Genomic DNA, 18,841 nt, shown 5'->3' on the forward strand with positions numbered 1-18,841 from the left:
GTTCCATGGACCTTTCCTCCATCTGATCATTCCTAAGAGAAAGAGAGAGAGAGAGAGAGAGAGAGAGAGAGAGAGAGAGAGAGAGAGAGAGAGAGAGAGAAGCAAGAGGAGGGAAAGAGAAAGGTAGGAAGGAATTTTTTCTTTTTTTTTTGTGGTACGCGGGCCTCTCACTGTTGTGGCCTCTCCCGTTGTGGAGCACAGGCTCCGGACGTGCAGGCTCAGTGGCCATGGCTCACGGGCACAGCCGCTCTGCGGCATGTGGGATCTTCCTGGACCGGGGCACGAACCTGTGTCCCCTGCATCGGCAGGCGGACTCTCAACCACTGCACCACCAGGGAAGCCCTAGGAAGGAATTCTGATTCATCTGAATGCCTTTTGAATACAGCTTAAATGTACAAATATATAACGGTATTAAGTGTATAATGGTATTGATATCAATACTTTCTGGACCAGGCCCTGGGTCCCCTAGGTCCGTGTGTTTGGGAGACTATATACCTGTACCTGTGCAGTAAATAGCCTCATCCTAAAAACCAAGAGACCCAGGTCCTCATTCATCTGCCCCAGCCTCCAATTCATCATTTAACTTCCCTGGGTCTTGTTGTCCTCAAATGTTAAATTACGAGGGAGAACATCTATTTACCACCATACAAGTTTGATGGGAAAATCAAGAGAAACAGTACAGGTTTTTGAACAAATGTATTAACCTTGTGCAGTGCCATGAGGGGTGAGGTCAAAACACATTATTTTCCAAAGACACCACATTCCTGATGAAAAAGTACAAAACTATCCTGTGCTGGCTGAAGTGTAGCTAGTGCTGGAGAAACCCACCACACATCACAGGGCACGAACTGAGCTCTCTAACCTTGAACTTCGGATAGTTCAACACATGAACACTGAGGCACCACTATCTGATACTGAATGCCATTTGCAGGGGTGTCAGGAGATGGGGGCTCTTTGAGAACATAAGGTATTTCAGTTCATCAGGTCACTTTTGCATCCTACATTGTTGTGAACTTGTTCACTAAGGAAGACTCAGGCAGGTTTTCCAGAAGCAGTCTATCCCACCCATTCTTCAAAAGCCACCACCTTTATGGAATTTTGGGGGTGAGGAAATTGGAAGCTTACTTTTTTTTTTTTGGGGGCTGTGTCGGGGCTTCGTTGCAGTGCGTGAGCTTCTCATTGCAGTGGCTTCTCTTGTCGTGGAGCACGGGCTCTACGCTCGCGGGTTTCAGTAGCTGCAGCATGCGGGCTCAGTAGTTGTGGCACGTGGGCTCTAGGGCACACAGGCTTCAGTAGTTGTGGCACGCAGGCTCAGTAGTTGTGGCACACGGGCTTAGTTGCTCCACGGCATGTGGGATCCTCCCCGACCAGGGATCCAACCCTTGTCCCCTGCATTGGCAGGTGGATTCGTAACCACTGCGCCACCAGGGAAGTCCAACTGGAAGCTTATTGAATGCAGGGAAACCTATCTTCTTTCCTTTCTTATCTCCCTCTTACTGGTACTCATCAAAAGTCTGTTAAATTAGAAATTGTGTTCTACGCCAATGTTTCTCAAATTTTTTAAAATTTTTACTGGGACCCACAGTGAGAATTAAGATCATCATATAAATAATACTCACATAAAACTGAAGCAAAAGTTTTCTAAAGTAATATTTACGCTTACTGCCTGCAATGCATTCTGGTCATTTTGCCATTGTTCTATTCTATTTCCATATCTAAAATCGCTGTTTGAGAGCAACCTAATTGATCTCATGACCTCAGTGGATGGGCCCTGACCCGTGGTTTGAAAAACTCAACAAGATGTACCCTTATTCTCTTTTCTCATGTCTTTCCCCATCAAAAAGAAAAACAGATCCTCCTACAAAAAAATAGACAAAAGCTCCGAAAGTTCTTAATCGACTTAAATTTGAAAGGGTCAAATGATGCTCCCTTGTCTAAAATCCCAATTCCATCAGAGAAGTCACATGGCAGTCTTCACGGTATGCGGGCACCAACACGGCCCCCCCTTCAGCCATCAGGGACAAGCGATGGTTTGGATCTCAGATAGTATCGGTGTAACATATCCATATGATTGATAACTAACAATGGAATTAATTATAAATATTATCTGGATTATATACATTTTGGTTTTTACAGATACTACCAGCCAGGCTGCTCTCTAAAAAAAGGCTTCACTAATTTATACCTTCACCAATAGGTTAGGACAAGACCCAGTTTCCTCTCACTCTGAAGCTGATGTGAGCGGTCTTTTCAAGTGGGCATCGCTTCACCCTTTCCTATTCCCAGGGGGCAGGCGCCAAGGCCTCTCCTTTGGAGCCTCCACTGCACGTAGCACGCCCCAGACACAGAGCAGGGCCGGAGGGCATGACTTATGGATCGTGTGCTCCTTCTGGGCCCTGAATCTCTCCCAGCACAGGGAAGGGCTTCAAAACACATTCACGACAGGCCTAATTTACTCTCCAGGCACTCAGGAGGCCTCCTCAGTCTCAAAAACTGCTGTACATCCCACCCACAGGGGACGACCACATGACTCCACTTTCCTGCTCTTTTCTGAATCACTGTCTTATCTGTCTTCCTCCCCTTTTCCCCTTAAAATAGTTGGCGTTCGGTTGTCTGTGCCCAGTCATATGATAAGCAGTGATAAAGACAAAAATTTTAAGAGCCAAGAAGGGATAAGGAAGCAAGGAGAAAGAGACATGTTCTCTTGCTTGTGGGGGTGGGCTTCTAAGACGCCAGTTTCCTAGAAACAAAGCCCGCAGATCAATTTTAAATCCTCAGCCCTAACAATGTGAGGGTAAGGCAGACTGTTTGGCTCAGAAATCCAAATGTTGCTCACCGCTCAGTTCTATCAGGGACTTTGGGGAGATAAGATCCACCCTAGTCCCTGCCAGGGGACAACCTCTAGCCTCAATTTTCCCATCTGTAAACTTCACGTGAAAATGCCACACCCCTCCCCCAAATCCCAAAGTGGTTCATCATCGCTGCTTAACATGTGTGTGACATATTTCATTTTTCAGAGGTATAGTAAATGAGTCTTTCAACACCATGAGGTAGGCAGAGCCAATATGACTATTCCTATTTTACAGTAGAGGAAACTGAAGATCAGAGAGGTTACATTTCTTCCCCAAGGTCACACAGCTCATTAGCAGCGGAGCTGAGTTGATAAAGAATAAACAAGCCACTGTGAACACAGCACTCTGTGAATGTATGCTGGTCTATAAATGCCTGACGCAGACAGCAAATACAAACTCGGCAAACCACAGTCATTTCCTATGTCACTCATTACAACAAGAACTATCTATCAGAGACACGGCCCTCAGACAAAAAGCAACCCCCAAGCCCAAGTCACCCTCCAACACAGAAAATCAAATCAAATGGACTCTGACATCGTAAATCCCAAACCACATAATCTACAATTTATTTTTTACAATAGAATTAGAATAATAATAGCTAAAATTTTAAAGTGATTATCATGTGACAAGCACTTTTCTAAGCACTTTCTATGCATTATATTATTTATTCCAAACAACACGACAGTAATAGGTAGAGATTACTGACCTTGTTTTACGGATGAAGAAATGAAGGCTCAGAGTGGTTACCCAGTTTGTCAAAAGGTCACACAGCTGGTTCAGTGGTACAACCAGGATTAGAACCCACCTCCCTCTAATGCAAAGCCTCTGCATTTAACCATGACACCACCTGCCTCAGTTTGCAGTGGCTGTGTTGCATCTTTCCCCTGCTTTTTTTCAAAGTCAAAATATATATTAAATAATTGGGGAAACCTGGGGGGGGGGGAGACAGAGGGAGTTTATGGGATTCTCTGTACTGCCTGTTCAATTTTTCTGTAAACCTAAAACTGCTCTAGAAAATAAAGTTTATTAATTTTTTAAGAAATGCTGAAATAAAAGTAAAAGATAAAAATCCTCCCCATGTATCAGCACTCTCTCTTGCCTTTTTCTTTTTTAAAGCACATACAGATGTGTGTGTGTGTGTAATTTTTAAAATATGACATTCTTTTCTGTCACAGAAGGAAGGAGAACACCCCAGAACAAACATCTAAAGGACATCTTTTTTTAGGTAAATCTTACTATATTTAACGTTCAAATTTTTTGGCCCAGCAAGTATCTATTATGTTCAAGGCAATACGCCAAGTGTTAGCACAAAATGGCACAAGTTTTTCCTCTCAGAGACCTTTGCTGCCTCTGTGAGAGAACAGAGACAGAGGGTATGGGGTCGTCAACAGCAGACAGCAATACTTGTAAAGGGAGGGCACAGATGGGAAACCTCACCAGGATTCCAAAGGCCAAAAGAGCAGTAGCCTGGAGAGTTCTACGAATCATGGCCCAAAAAGGATGAGACTTGGTTGGGTAGCAAGAATATCCCAGGAAGATGGACATGGGGAATCAGAGCACAAGGAAACACTGGGCGCAGGGGACAAAAACAAGCCCTCGCGGAGGAGGTTCCTAGCGCAGAAGATGTGGGATCCGCTAAACGGGGAAGGGGGCAAGCCACGCAGGGCCCTGGATGTCTGGCAGGATGATGGGGCTGGACTCTACCCTATAAGCTCCTGGGGTGGGTGGAGACTATCCTTGGTTCTGAGCACCCAGAAAGGGGATTTAGTGCTACCGTACAACTCTCGTACAAATCCTCTGGATTCCGGAGAACCAGACTAATAAAGATACGAAAACCAGTCCTAAAGCTGTCGTCCTGAATTAGTACTCAGGCACCTGTAACTTAAATGAGATAGTCTTCTCTAAAATGAAAACTAGTACTAACGCTTTTCATAAACTAGGAAACCAAAGTTTGAGGATGTTAAGTGAATCTTCACAAAGTCATAAAGCTACAAAAGAACCAGACCTGCTGCTCCTGGGTGAAGTCTGAAGAAGGATTTCAAGGCAGAAAAGGACTTTTATGACTGAAGAGAAGAAAAGGCAGTTTCTGAGAACTGACCCATAAAGAAGGGCAGATGAGCTATCTGCCACGCTTATTTTTGTTATTTCAATATAAATTCTCTAAAATGAAATCTGAGCTGAAAGACCAAGGGTCTTAACAGAAAATTAACCAGTAAATGTATAGTTCCTTATGAGCACACAGTAATCTTTTCAAAAGACTGGCTATTCTTCAACTCTTGGTACTCCTTAGCAACTCCAGTGTCTGGGTCAAAAGCAAAGTCCTACTCTCTAAATGGAGTGGGTTTGGGTGCTGCCAGCATTCCGGCTAGGACAACAGAGCGATCGGCATGCACAGCATTGGAGGCTGGGCTTACAGAAGACACACATAGTAGGGAAATGAAGTCAGATGCTTTGGCCCAGAGAAATGGGACATACACCTGGACCACAGCAAACTGGGCTGTTAAAAAACCCTCAAACCTCAGTTACCACATTAGGCTCACAAACTGACGCAGGTGTTGTTCAGGTCAAAATGCAACACTGTCTCTGCTTTTTAAAAAGGCAAGAGGGAGCAATTTGTTGGGAAGGTCTGTCCATCAGGACCAAAGGAGAGCCCAAGGGCAGGTCATCTATGTTCCCTGTACCTCCCACCCCAAGGGGTCACCTAAGAAGAGCTAAGTGTGGGATTCTAGTTCTGCACACTTGGAATTAGCAAACCCTGAAATCCTGTTGCTAGCTCATTTCAGGGAGGAAGGGAAGTAGGGACTGAAAAAGGTTTTGCTTAAGACTCCTTAGCTGGGAATTACTGAACAAAATCTTCAGACAAAGCACAATTTTACCTGTATCTAGTAAGAAATATTAATTGCAGATATTTCCCAATAATAATTAACTACCATTTTTTTTTAAAACTTCCTAGAAGCTGGGCACTTTTACATTTCTCATCTAATATTACAATAACTCTACAAGACAGCTATTATTCCCCTTTATAGATAAGAGGCTGGTACAGATATAAGTTAAATAATTTGCCCAAGATCATGCAGCCAAAACTGATAAACCAGAATTCAACCCAGGATGGACTGACTCCAAAGCCCACACAATTTTTTTTATGTTCATGAATTTGGACAAGCCACCACTCAATTACATGAAGGATGCTACAAAGCTATTCTCCATCTCTATTAGGCCTATCAAGAAATAAACAAAGGAAAATTAACTGGAAATACAGGATGAGGGATTGAGGTTAGCCCTCAGGATAGTTTTCCTTGCTAATAAAGAGTTCAATATATCATGAGTGATTTTGCTCAACACTGTGCTCTGAGCAAAATTCCTAGAACATAGAAACTATTCAATATGTATTTGTTGAATGGCTGGCTGGCTAGTTGGCTGGCCAGCTAGACAGATGGATAGATTAATGAATGAATACCCCATGCTACTCACTGTTCCCTTTTATTGGATATCTTATTCCTTGGGGTTTTTTTGTGTGTGTTTTGTTACTGAAGCAATTATTTTTGGAATGCATTCTTACTTTAATCTCACTGATTTCCTGACTGCCCTCATAACCCAAAATGCTAGAAACTGCCAGTCCAATATTCTTTATGGTCTCCTTTCAACTTAGAGGCTCCCTTCCCTGTCTATTCAGATTCCATTTTCTACAAGGACTGGTTCCAAATCTTACCAAGAAGTCTCTGCCAACTATCAGAACCCACAGTAATCCCCCCTCCTGTGAATTCCCACAGTTCCTCGAGTTCACTTTCATAAAAGGGTGTTACCTTTGAATCCCCAAGTGGCCCACTTGAGGAAGTCCATTCTTTCTTTTTTCTAATTATAATATTTTGCAAAATATGTCCACAAAACACTAGCTCTATGGTGCTAACAGTTTTTAACAAGTAAGAGCATTCTATGACAAAATAATTTTGGAAATAAGTGGTTCCACGCAGAGTTATACAAGTCCCTTTGCTACAGGCCATCTTGGAGTCTTTAATATACTAATGTGCATTTGACTCTGTAACATTTCCCCAACTCTTTGATCACAGCAACCTGAAAATATTTGAAAGATATGCTGGCAAATACTGGTCGATCACATGCTCCATCCTTGCTGGCTGATTGATGATTCGATCAGCTGCCCCAAACATTTTAGGTAATCATCAGTCTGGAAGGTAGAGAGATGGAGTCACAGACCCTGCATTCTAGAAATTCTGCTTGCTTGTTTATTTGTTTTTAGAATATCCTTTGAATGGCTCAAGGATACAGAGGGCTCCATTTTAAAAATAAGAGTATTTTTGTGGGCCCTGAACACTAGGCGAAGAAGTGAGCTTTCAAAAATACCTTTGTGATTTTGATCACAACAACAAAGAAGGATGAGGAGGGGAAAAGGCAGAAGCTGGAAGTTTCTCAGGGGAGACAAGACTTAGCTACATGGAGACCAATAAAGATAAAATACTATCAAGTGCTAGGTTGAGCACAGTCAAGGCCCCAAATGCAGACAGCCAAGTCAGGATCGTTGTTCACACAGGCCTTGCTAAGTCTCTAGACTGTGCAAACTCCTGCTTTCACAGATGTGGAGTTTAAGGTCCAATGCCACTTGGTAATAGAAGTCACCTGACTCACGATTCAACAAATTTTTCAGGGAAAGAAGAAGGTATTAGCCAATCCAACTCTGAAGAGGTGAGGTCTAGGTGTCCCCAGGCTCTGAAAGTTTTGTGTGAAGAGCTCTCCTTCTTAGCTGTAATTTTACATACCAGGACATTTGTGTTATTCCTTGATTAATATTGTGTCTCCTACTAGTCTATACACTCCATGAGATCGGGGACCAGCTTCTAGCATGGTGCCTGGCATATAAGGTATTCAATGAATATTCACTAAATGGCTGAAAGGATGGCTGGAACAATGAAGGAAGACTCCTCTTTGTCGACTGGTTAGAATATTTTGTGGGTTCCACCATCCTTCTTTTCAGCACTGTACTGGATGATGAACTTCTAAGAGGGGCAGAAGCTAAGTTAGTCTGATAAAAGAGTGCTGCTTATTTAAGATTCTACAAGACAGACTCCAAAGAAGCAACCTTCTACTCAACCCACGGATGAGTGAGTAGGTTACATGCACCTTCTGAGTGGCTCATACCCTGACTGGTGTTGAAGACACGTCTGCTCACAAGATGCTTACATCTGAGAATTTCTAGGGCAGTGAAACTGCTTCATATAATACTATCATGATGGATATATGTTATTACACACTTGTACAAACACAGAATGTACAACACCAAGAGCGAACCCTAATGTAAACTACGGACAGTGGGTGATTTTGATTATGGTATAGGTTCATCAGTTGTAACAAATGTACCTCTGGTGGGAGATGCTGATAATGAGGGGTCACATGCATACATAGGGGGTGTATGGGAAATCTCTGTATCTCTTCTCAATTTTTCTATGACTCCATGACTGACGTAAAAAAAAAAGTCTTTTTTTCCTAATATATAAATAAACCCAGAATTTATTTTAAAAGAAGAAAACAAGATGCTTACATCTGGCTGCAGAAAGACAATGGGCACCAAGAGTTGCTCTAGTCTGAAAAAAACAAACAAATCTATTCAAGAAGGACATAAGCAAACTCCAAGTCAATTTTTTCGTCAATAATTAATCATAGATGCACCCGCTAAACCCTTCTTGAACCTGATTACACCTTGAAGCTGGGTCAGTAGCTCAATAAGTTTATTCCTTGCTGGCAAATGAAAGTGACTTTTCACTCGCTTCAAAACTAACTCTCTGAGACTTCAAGGTGAGGTAGAGGGGACCAGGACGGGGGATGGGGGGGAGGTCCTCATTCCTGAACCTGGATCTGGTGACAGGCTTGTGCCCCTCCTCTTCCCAGGCAATAGATACTACAGAGCTCGATCGTATTCTGTCCGGAGTTTCCATTCTGTTTAGAGGTCGGCAAGGTACAAGGACAACAGTCCGTCCCTGTCCTTCCCGTTCTCCCAGCACAGTGCAGAGTTTTGCCCACTTTGCATGGTTTCTGCCAGAAAATTAGATTTCAAACAGGTGCAGCCTGCTAATTAGCATTATAATAGATTGTAATTACTTAACAAGCCCATATATACCCGGAGGGACTTGAAGAGAAATATAATGTTTTGCCAAGTGTAGCTTTTACTTATGTTAAATACTGCAGGCCTGCTCCAGAGTTCTTTTCAACTAAGTGAAACCCCTGGAAGTTTTGTCTGCATGTGCTTCAACGAGCTCTGTGAGTTCAGGTGCTGGAATGTAAAATTTCACTTCTTGTTGCTGCCAATTACAAAGGGTGTTGCATCTAAAGCCCTTATGAGAATTTAAACTTAGTTTTAAACTCTGCAAAGGGAAGACAAGTGGACCTTTTCCTTCTCCCCCTATCACAGCACCTTGCATGGGCCCTGAGCACCCACAGGGTATACAGTTCCCTCTTTCAGAAACCTCAGACAATCATTTTGTTCCGTAATGGTTATACAGCATTTGTAGCCTTTACTTTTTTTTATTTTAAATTTATTTTATTGAAGTATAGTTGATTTACAATGTTGTGTTAATTTCTGCTGTACAGCAAAGTGACTCAGTTATACATATATATACATTCTTTTTCATATTCTTTTCCATTATGGTTTATCATAGGATATTGAATATAGTCCCCTGTGCTATATAGTAGAACCTTGTTGTTTATCCATTCTATATATAGTAGTTTGTATCTACTAATCCCAAACTCCCAATCCATGCCTCTCCCCCTTGACAACCACAAGTCTGTTCTCTATGTCTGTGAGTCTGTTTCTGTTTCACAGATAAGTTCTTTTGTGCCATATTTTAGATTCCACATATAAGTGATATCACATGGTATTTGTCTTTCTCTGTCTGACTTACTTCACTTACTATGATAATCTCTAGTTCCATTCATGTTGCTGCAAATGGCATTATTTCACTCTCTTTTTATGGCTGTAGTACTCCGTTATGTATATGCACCACATCTTCTTTAACCATTCATCTGCCAATGGACATTTAGGTTGTTTCCGTGTCTTGGCTATTGTGAACAGTGCTGCTATGAACATAGGGGTGCATGTATCTTTTTGAATTATAGTTTTCTCCAGATATATGCCCAGGAGTGGGATCGCTGGATCATATGGCAACTCTATTTTTAGTTTTTTGAGGAAACTCTATACTTTTTGGAACCTTTATTTTTTTGTGACAGCTTCCACCCTTAAAAAGGGTTTGACAAGGACCTGCTGTATAGCACAGGAAATAATATTCAATATCTTGTAATAACCTGTAATGGAAAAGAATCTGAAAAAGAATATATATATATATATGTCTGTCTGTATATATATATATATATATATACATATATAATTTTTTACAATGTATATGTATAGTAAATCATCACACTGTACACCCTAAATGTATATAATTTTTATTTGTCAATTATATCTCAGTAGGCTGGAAAAAAATAAAAAATAAAGAAACCTCAGACTTGATAGAGATGCTTCAGCTTGGTGCAAATTGCCTCATGGAAACAATACAGCATTCTCTCACAAAAAGATCCATCTTTAAGGATCCCATAGATTTTTATAAAATAAAATATCCTCTTCTCCTGCCTTATCCTTACTTCTTTCAACCATACAGAAAGATCGTTTAAGGAATTCACTCAACTGCTTATCTTACTGGTCTTCCCAACTAGACTTCCTACTCCTCAGAGGCAGGAATGATACCATACACCACTTTGTTTTATCAAGCCCCCAGTATCTACCACAGTGCTAGACCACAGAGGGTGCTAGGGGAATACACCTTTGTTTGACTAAATTCATTCTTTAACGCAACAGTGTACCAGGAATTGTTCTGAGTACCAAGAATAGAGCAGTGAACAAAAACCTCCACATTTATTGAACCTCTGTTCTGGTGCTAGAGATGAAGACAAATAATAAAACTATATAATATATAAGATAGATAAGAGTTAAAAAGCAAAAATAAAGCAGGAAAGGAGCATATAAAGTTTCAAGGAGAAGAGTAAAATTTTAGACAGGATTGTCAGAAAAGGCCTTACTGAGAATGTAACATTTGAGTAAAGACTTGAACCATGAGGGTATCTGAGGAAGGAATATTTAGAAAGATGGAATAGCAGGTGCAAAGACTGAGGCAGGAACATAGTGAGTAAGTGTAAGGGTGTCAAGTGGGTCAATGTGACTGGGAGAGGACTGAACGGTGAGGAGTACTGGGCCATGGGGTCAGAGAGGTCATAACAGGAGGCCTGACCATGGTGGCCTTACAGATGGTGATAAGGGTTTTTACCCTGAGAGGTTTGTGAGCAGAGTGACATGATCTGATGAAGTTGGGGCAGGGGGTACCACTTAGGAGGCTGTTGAAATAAACCAGGCATGAGATGACTTGGACTTGGGCCAGAGTGGCGTCGGCAGAGGTATGGAAGGCTGATCAGATGTGGGACATATTTTGAAGGCAGAGACAAGAGATGTTGCTTGAGGGACTGCATACGGGGCAGGGTGCATGAGAATGAGAGGCGTCAAGAATGGCCTGGGCAATTGGAAGGATGGAGTTGCCGTTTCTTGAGATGGGGAAAACTACGAGAGGCTTAAACTGGGGAGGGGGGACATCAGGTTGGGACATAATTGAGTTTGCGATGCCCTTTATACCATCATATGGCCATGACAAGAAGGCAGTCGCATATATGAGTTGTGAGTCTCAAGAGCAGGTATGGGCTGGAATTAGGAATTTAGAGTCAACAGCACTGAGAATGTATTTAAACCCATGAAACTAGATGAAATTGCTACAGCAAAACCAAAAGAGCAGCTCCCAAATATTCTTATTTCCAATTACTCATATGCTTCAATAAATAATTAACCTTTGACTCCAGTGGTCACAGTTCTAGACTTTCCAAAACAATCTCATTTCAAGTAATTCTAATATTTCCAAAAAGGCAATTGTTAAGTGTAACTAAATCAACTTTATTTTTAGACAATGTGAGACTTCTCATATAAATACATTCACAAATCAAAGAGAAAAATATCTTTCACCGGACAATATGTTCTGATTTAAGATTCTAAAACTATGAATACACGCACATAACCCTTCAAATATTAATAAAAATTGTTAGAATGTACTGTAGCCTGGCCCCTTGCTAAGAACTTTACATAGATTCCCTTATTTCTCACAGCAACCCTAAGAGGTAAGAACTATTATATTCCCATTTTACAAACAAAGAAACAGACTTGAAGAGCCTAAGTCACGTACCCAAAGACACACAGCTAGTGACTGGTCCAGGCATCCTGCAGTTACAGCTCACAGATTCAGGGCGAGGGGCCCACTGAGGAGCTAGGGAGCTGATGGTCTTAAATATTCACTAGATCTGCTGCTGGTCAAAGACAGAGAAAGAGGAACAGGACAGACAGACAAGGCCTGACAGCCCATGAGGCTCGAGGCCCTTTAACTTCGGGCTCCCAAAGTCAAGCAGCTCTCCATGATAGCACTGGATCAAGAATCACTCTTAGTGATTAAATAAGTAATTATGTACCGTGGGGAGCAATATTTAATTAGATGGTTAAGTATCATATGAGTCGGTAGGAAGTAGAGCAGGGAGAGATCTGGAACCTCAGGTGCTGGGGGACGAATTCAAGGCATAGGTGCCCACAAAGTGGGTGTGGACCCTTCCCAGGGCTTCGGTGCCCCTTTCCAGACCATCCCACCTCACTCTATTTAAATGATAATAGAAGTTTTCAGAAATCCTCCGAAAGATTGCCTTACAAGAGTCCTGAAGACAGAGGAGATGGGCCTTTAGGCGGCGTATATCAACACGTGCTCAGGCCACCAGCAGAGCAGACTCAGCTAGGGTAGTTTCACTGGAACACGTGTCCTCAGGCTCTGCCCAGGGCACCACCATCTGAACCACTAGGCCCCTCTGTTTGGCTTTGGCATTGTAAGACTCTCCCCAAGGGCTTTGGGGCCCAGGGGCATCGCCAGCCCCCCCAAGCCTAACCTCTCCAAAAGGGGCATCGGCCTATCCCCCAGGGTCAGCAGGGTGGGATAATTTTGAGAAGCCCTGTCAATGCGTTACTTTGGAAAAATGAAACAGAAACACTAGAGTCCCATTCCTTGCCAAATGAGACTCCCCGAATGAAAAACATTTTGGAGGCTAAGAAAAACTCGCTTCCTTAGGTCCTGTATAATAATCAACTCAGGAAAGAACCTTCTCTAGGGCCAGCCCCATGGTAGGTTTAGGGGGACATAACAATGATAGCTATAGTTGTTAAACATTCACAGAGCCCTGACTGAGGGCCAGGCATTGGCTTGTGCACTTTATGTGTTCCTTCTACCCCCATGACAAGTCCGTTTCATTACAGGTAGGGACTTGTACTATCCCCACTTTTTACAGAGGAAGAAACAGAAACACAGGTTATATCACTCCCTAAAGGTCTCGAAAGTAGTTGGTGGTAGAGGTGAGATTCAAGTCCAAGCAGCCAGGCTCCAGTGCTCTGCCCTTAGGTGCTCTGCCACGCCACCTCTCAGACAATGACTTTCTGTCATTAGCACTGTTATGAGTGCCTCTTCCACAGGATGAAGCATGGGAGTGACACCAACCAAAGATATCTTCAGAGGCAGGAAGGGGAGAACAGGAGAGAACTGAGGCTAAGGATATAGACTACTGAGGTGACAAAGAGCAAACTCCAGAGTGTGACAGGACCAGCCAGCTGTAGCGGCACGCTCCACCCACCCTCTCTGCCATCCCCCTGCTCCCCCATCATCTGTCCTAAAATGCAAGCGTGGCTCCAGCCAACATCCATTCAGCCTCTGGTTTTCACGGGAATCCCAATACTTCTAGTCTACCCAATCCTGCTTATAAATCTTGCTTTAGGAACGATAAAAGTCCATTCAAAAATCTCAGGACATTTCTATGTACAAAGTCTTGGTACATTAATTATCTGGAGGCTTCTCCTGCCCACAATTTCTATTCTAATTCAGTGTTTCTTAAGGTATGGTCTGGTCAGAATCTCCAGGACATCTTGTTAAAAATAAGTATCCCTAGCACTCGTCCTAAATTACAGAATGAAAAGCTCTGAAGGTGGGGCAGGAGAACCTATATTTTTAAGCCCCTCAACCAGTGATTCTTCTGCACACCAAAGTCTGAGTAGCGTCATTATCTAGTTCGTAGGAAACAAGCTATGGCAATAGTATTTAATGGGATTCTGCTTCAAGTACAAATGCAATCTTCCCCTCTCTCTGTAATAAGCTTTCTTTAAAGCAATCCCTTTTGTCATCAGAACTGATACATCTCTCATGGTCTGGAGAATAATGATCTCAGCCTGGTTTTAAACATTCTAGAATCCACCTCAATTTTCTAAACTTTCTCCCGCTCCAGTGTTTCCAGAGGGTGGCCCCCGTAGCACTAATGATTTTAAGAGGCATCTGAGGTAAACTTTTCTTTTTCTTTTAGAGGCCCAATGTTTATGTTAATATAAATGAAGAAAAATTGTAACTACAGTATCCAAACCTGTGATTTCATGAATACTGGGGCTTCAGTGGGAAATAAAAGCATCAATGTTTAAAAATATTAAATAAATATGTCATAGTACAGGCAGTACTCAGATAAAGGTCTTAAATTTGGGAAACCTCAAACTTGCCTTTGTCCTTTCTGACAGGCACCATCAGTTCCAGCCATGTGTCTCTGACCACAGGCATTCTCTGCCTTTATTCCAGAGTGTCCGTGCCCATGGAACACTATCTCCTCTTATAAATGTCTCTTTAAATGTTACCCATCATTTCACACCCAGTTCATGCCTCCTTCCAGGAACCTCCAGATTCTTCCAGCCACCCCAGCACACTCCCTTTTGGAATTCCTGTAACATACTTAAGGTACCACTCATTTATAACAATTGCTACTTAAGTGTCTATATGGATCTATGCAGTGTCATTTCCCTAGTGAAACCGAGCCTCCTGAGAGTAACCCATGGTCTCTTTTACTCCTGGATTACCCAGAGAGCTAAATGTCCCTGGTTGGATCCGAGCACAAAACAGGAACTCAGTGACTACGTGGGAACTCATCATGTAGCTGAATGAAATGTTCCACAGCACTGAGAGAAGTGGCTGTTGCAGGCCCTCTGCATCTCCTTACTCCAGGCCAGATTTCTCAGCCACATCTCTCCATCACTGTCAGGTGAAGAGCACAGAAGCCAGAGCCTAGGAAATTCTACCCAAAGGTGTGATTCTGTGGGTGTCCCCTGGCCGACAGGGATGGGAAAGGTGACCTCAGCCATTCCAGTGGCAGCTTGTCTGTTTCCAAGGGCCAGTCACCTCTGCTGCTGCATCCTCACCCTCAGTCTGGAAGAACCAGAATGGCCAAAGAACCCTCGTGGAAACAACCACAAATGGGCAAACAGAACAAGCTCCACTACTTGATTCATCCTGTGACTTTGGCCTTTCCGTATCTCAAGTTTTTGAATCTATCCAATACCTGTCATATCTAATACACACTTGCTATAAGGCAAAAGAAACACTGATTTTGAAAGCAGTTTAAATTATCAGGTACAATAAAAACATCAGGGACCACAGCACATGACTCTGCAAGGAGAATTAGACTGGGAGGGCAGAGGGGTCAGTTCTCCACTGGGCCAGCCGTGAGCAATAGGAGGTGTGGTCCCTCCTTCCAACTCTGCCCCCTTTGCTTGTCACATGACCTCAGGTACCCACTTAGCTGCTCTGGGACTCAACGTCCTTGTCTGTGAAACTTGCCTGTGCACTAGATGATCTGGTCTAGGGCCAAGTTCCACGTGAATTTGAGTACCTTAGAGAATGATAGCCAAACAAGACTAGTGCCCAATGCACACTTCACTGGACATGCTCCAAAGTGGGGATGGTGCCCCAATGTGCCCAAGATTTGGGTGGGCCCCAGCAAAGCATCATCAGAGACACTCAGACACCTTTCCCTCCAACCAGCATCTGCATATGGATAAAAGCAGACCTGCTGTTCACCCTACCTGCTCTCTGCCTCACTGTCCAACTCCTTCATCTGAATACACGGCAAAAGGCCCCATCTCCTCACTACCACAGTCATAGCTTTTTCTTCCCCTTCACGTTCTAAAACAACAACAACAACAACTTGAAAACCACAGGTTTTTGGTGTTAAGATTTGGCTTAGAAATTAGTTATACCTTCAGCTCCCCCTCAGACATGCACCGCTTTCATGAGTGAAAGGACTGGAGGCCAGTGTGGAGAGGAAATGGGGAATGAGTGGGAACGCCAGTGGTGCGAGGGAGGCAGTGGCAAGGGCCACTGGTGAACTGGAATGGAATGGAATAGCATTGTGTTCTTTGGGATTCCATAAAGGTTTGCCTGCTTCCCAAAGTGTAAGCCACAATCTCCTAGGGCTATACTTGGTGTGGTCTGTTGGAGCTTCCCTGTAAGCCCCGTAACCATGGTTTCGGGCAGACTACATCACAGCTGTGAGCATAAAGGGAAGAGGCTTCTTCCTATTTTCCCCTAAAATTCCATATCCTTAAAATATATATACATCTATATATGCATATATACGGGTGTACGTATATGTATATATATGTAAGGCGATATGCCAAGGTGATTCATGTGCAACCTCTGACCATAGGACAATCATGAAGTTATTCATTTTCAATAATTAAACACCTCTCCATGAGGATCAGATATCTCTCTTTTGGGGTAGACCAAAAAACCCTGAAAACATATATACCCAGAGCCACACCTGCTCTTGGTGGAAACATGTAACAAATCTGAAAATAAAGAAATCCATTTCCTAATTGAACACCTTCCCCCTAAAAAAGAGCTAAAGCAAGCTTGCTTCTCCCTGCTTCTCCGAATGCCAAGGTTTAATGCATTTGGCTTATAGTAGGTGCACAAGGCCTGTTTCCAAGTCCCTAATATTTTGACAATGTCATCAATTAACTCAGTCTCATACTTAGTATCTCATTGCACAGTGTCTTGAAAATCAAAACAGGGAAACGACATAACTTGAAGTCGGATTCAAAGCACTGACTTCCAATTACTCACTAGCAGAACCATTTGTAGAATACAACACTCGTTCTGGATGGATAGGCAATGCATTGGGCAAAACCAGCTCGGCCGATGTTTCTGGGACCCTGGAGGGGACTAGAGGAGAAGACATTTTTCTCCCCGTATGTCAGCAGATGAGCTAACCGCCAGGCAACAGAATAGAAACGAGCTAGCTTCCTCCCGGAGGGAAAGATAAAACAGCTCCTCAGTGCTACGCAGGACAAAGCCAGGACGTGCAAGAAGCCTTCAGTCTAGGGCTCCACGTGCCTCTCCAAGGACGGAGGAACCCACACACACACAATCACACACAGCCAGCCCACCGCGCGCCTGCAGAAGGCGCCGGGTTCTCCGCCAACCTTCAGCACCGGCGGCTCGGGGCTCCCAGCTTGCGAGCTCCCTGTAGCACCCGCTGTCTGGAAGGGGCAGAGGGCCGTACCCTCTTTCCAAGTCTCTTCTTCCTTGCCCCAATGCCTACTTCTTCCCAACTACTAAGTGGACTGTGCTTCCCCAAAGTAATTGAGACATACACACACACACCTCAGATGGCACTAAGACCCTGCGCCCCACGACCAAAGCCAAGGCCAAGAGTCTTCCCCCGGAACCCCAGAGCCGCGCTCCTGGACCAGGAGGCGCCCAACTCACCCAGTCCTCGAAGTGGCGGCTCCCGTTCTGCAGCAGCTCCTCAAACTGGATGGTGCAGTTGGCCACGAAGTCGTCGTAGCCGATGGGGGCATCATGGAAGACGGCGAGCTCGATCTTGCGCCCGTTACACACATCGGTGACGAACTCGTCGTGCCAGGCCGGGCTGTTGGTCTTCTGCTTGGTGGCCGTTTGGCCGATACGCGAATCGTCCACGTTGAGGGCGATGTAGGGGTCGAGAAGGAAAGTCTGCGGCCGGGGTCCCACCGCATGGCGCAGCGACCAGGCTGTGGGCTTCAAGCTCACGGCCTCGCAGATTTTGATCTTAAGAAGGCCATTGAACACTACCATGGTCGGGGCGGGGAGTGGGGGCCGGGGTCACTCCGTCCGCCCCGAGGGCAGGAACGAAGAACCGACGCCGCGGCGCTCCGAGCACGGGGACTCCTGGGTCCCCTCTCGCCCCACCGCACACTCTCCCTACACCTTGTAGCGTTGCGCCCTGGCGCGGGCGATTCTCAGCCAGTGCATGTATTTCCTCGCCGGGTTCCTAACGGAAAACAGGGAGGGGGGGAGAGCTGGGGGACGTCCGTGTTTGGAGCAAGTCTCTCCCCCCCCCACCCCAACAGCAGCACCTCCAGAAGAGGAGATGAGGTGCTGGCTCCGCTGCAAGCCGCGGGGGCTGTGTCGTCGCCTCGCCGCCTCACTGGGTCCGGGCTGCGGGGAAGCGGGCTCCGCGCCCGGCGCTTACCTACCTTTCCGAAACATAATCCCCGGGAAATTTCGACTCCGGGAGGGGGAGGGGGAGGTGAGACGGGGCGGGGACGAGAACCGGGGGCGCAGATTTCAACCCGGATCCTCTTCGCACACCCAGCGCCTGCCTCTGACCGCGCGGGGCGGGGGGATGGACCAAGGGATGTGCAGTCTATCCGGAGGGATGCATGTCGAGAGGAAATGGTCCTCCTCGGAGCCAAATTTTTAAAAATCCACAAGCCACACGGCCAGCCCGGCCGCCTCCTCCTGGGCGAAGCCGCGCCGCGCCTCAGTCGGCGATCGGGAAGCGCCAGGAGTCGGGAATCTCACATCCGCGCGGGGTCGGGAGTCGGGGTGGCCGCCGCTAAGGCTCGGGGCGCAGGCCGGCAGCGGGCGGTGCGCAGCGCGGCGGCGGGGACGGGACTGCGACTCCGCGCGGCCCCACCTCCCGGGCGCCGGCGCCCGCCTGCCGCGCTCCTCGCGTCCCAGCTCTCGGCTGCCGCTCGCTCGCCGCCCGCCCGCCCGCTCTCCCCC

The 18,841-nt window shown here is 45.0% G+C and overlaps 1 protein-coding gene across 1 annotated transcript in view; it reads right to left on the bottom strand.

Annotated features, from left to right (window-relative positions):
- The window catches only part of PRKCE (protein kinase C epsilon), a 511,185-nt gene extending 492,876 nt beyond the window's left edge, over positions 1–18,309 (bottom strand). Inside the window, exon 1 of the mRNA XM_060169905.1 lies at positions 17,561–18,309. Within this exon, the coding sequence (XP_060025888.1) occupies positions 17,561–17,908 (348 nt within the window). The 5' untranslated portion in view covers positions 17,909–18,309. The remainder of the gene's footprint in view (positions 1–17,560) is intronic.
- Positions 18,310–18,841: the final 532 nt, after the last annotated feature.

Source organism: Lagenorhynchus albirostris, chromosome 13 (genome assembly GCF_949774975.1).
Source record: "Lagenorhynchus albirostris chromosome 13, mLagAlb1.1, whole genome shotgun sequence".
Classification (NCBI taxonomy): Eukaryota; Metazoa; Chordata; class Mammalia; order Artiodactyla; family Delphinidae; genus Lagenorhynchus; species Lagenorhynchus albirostris.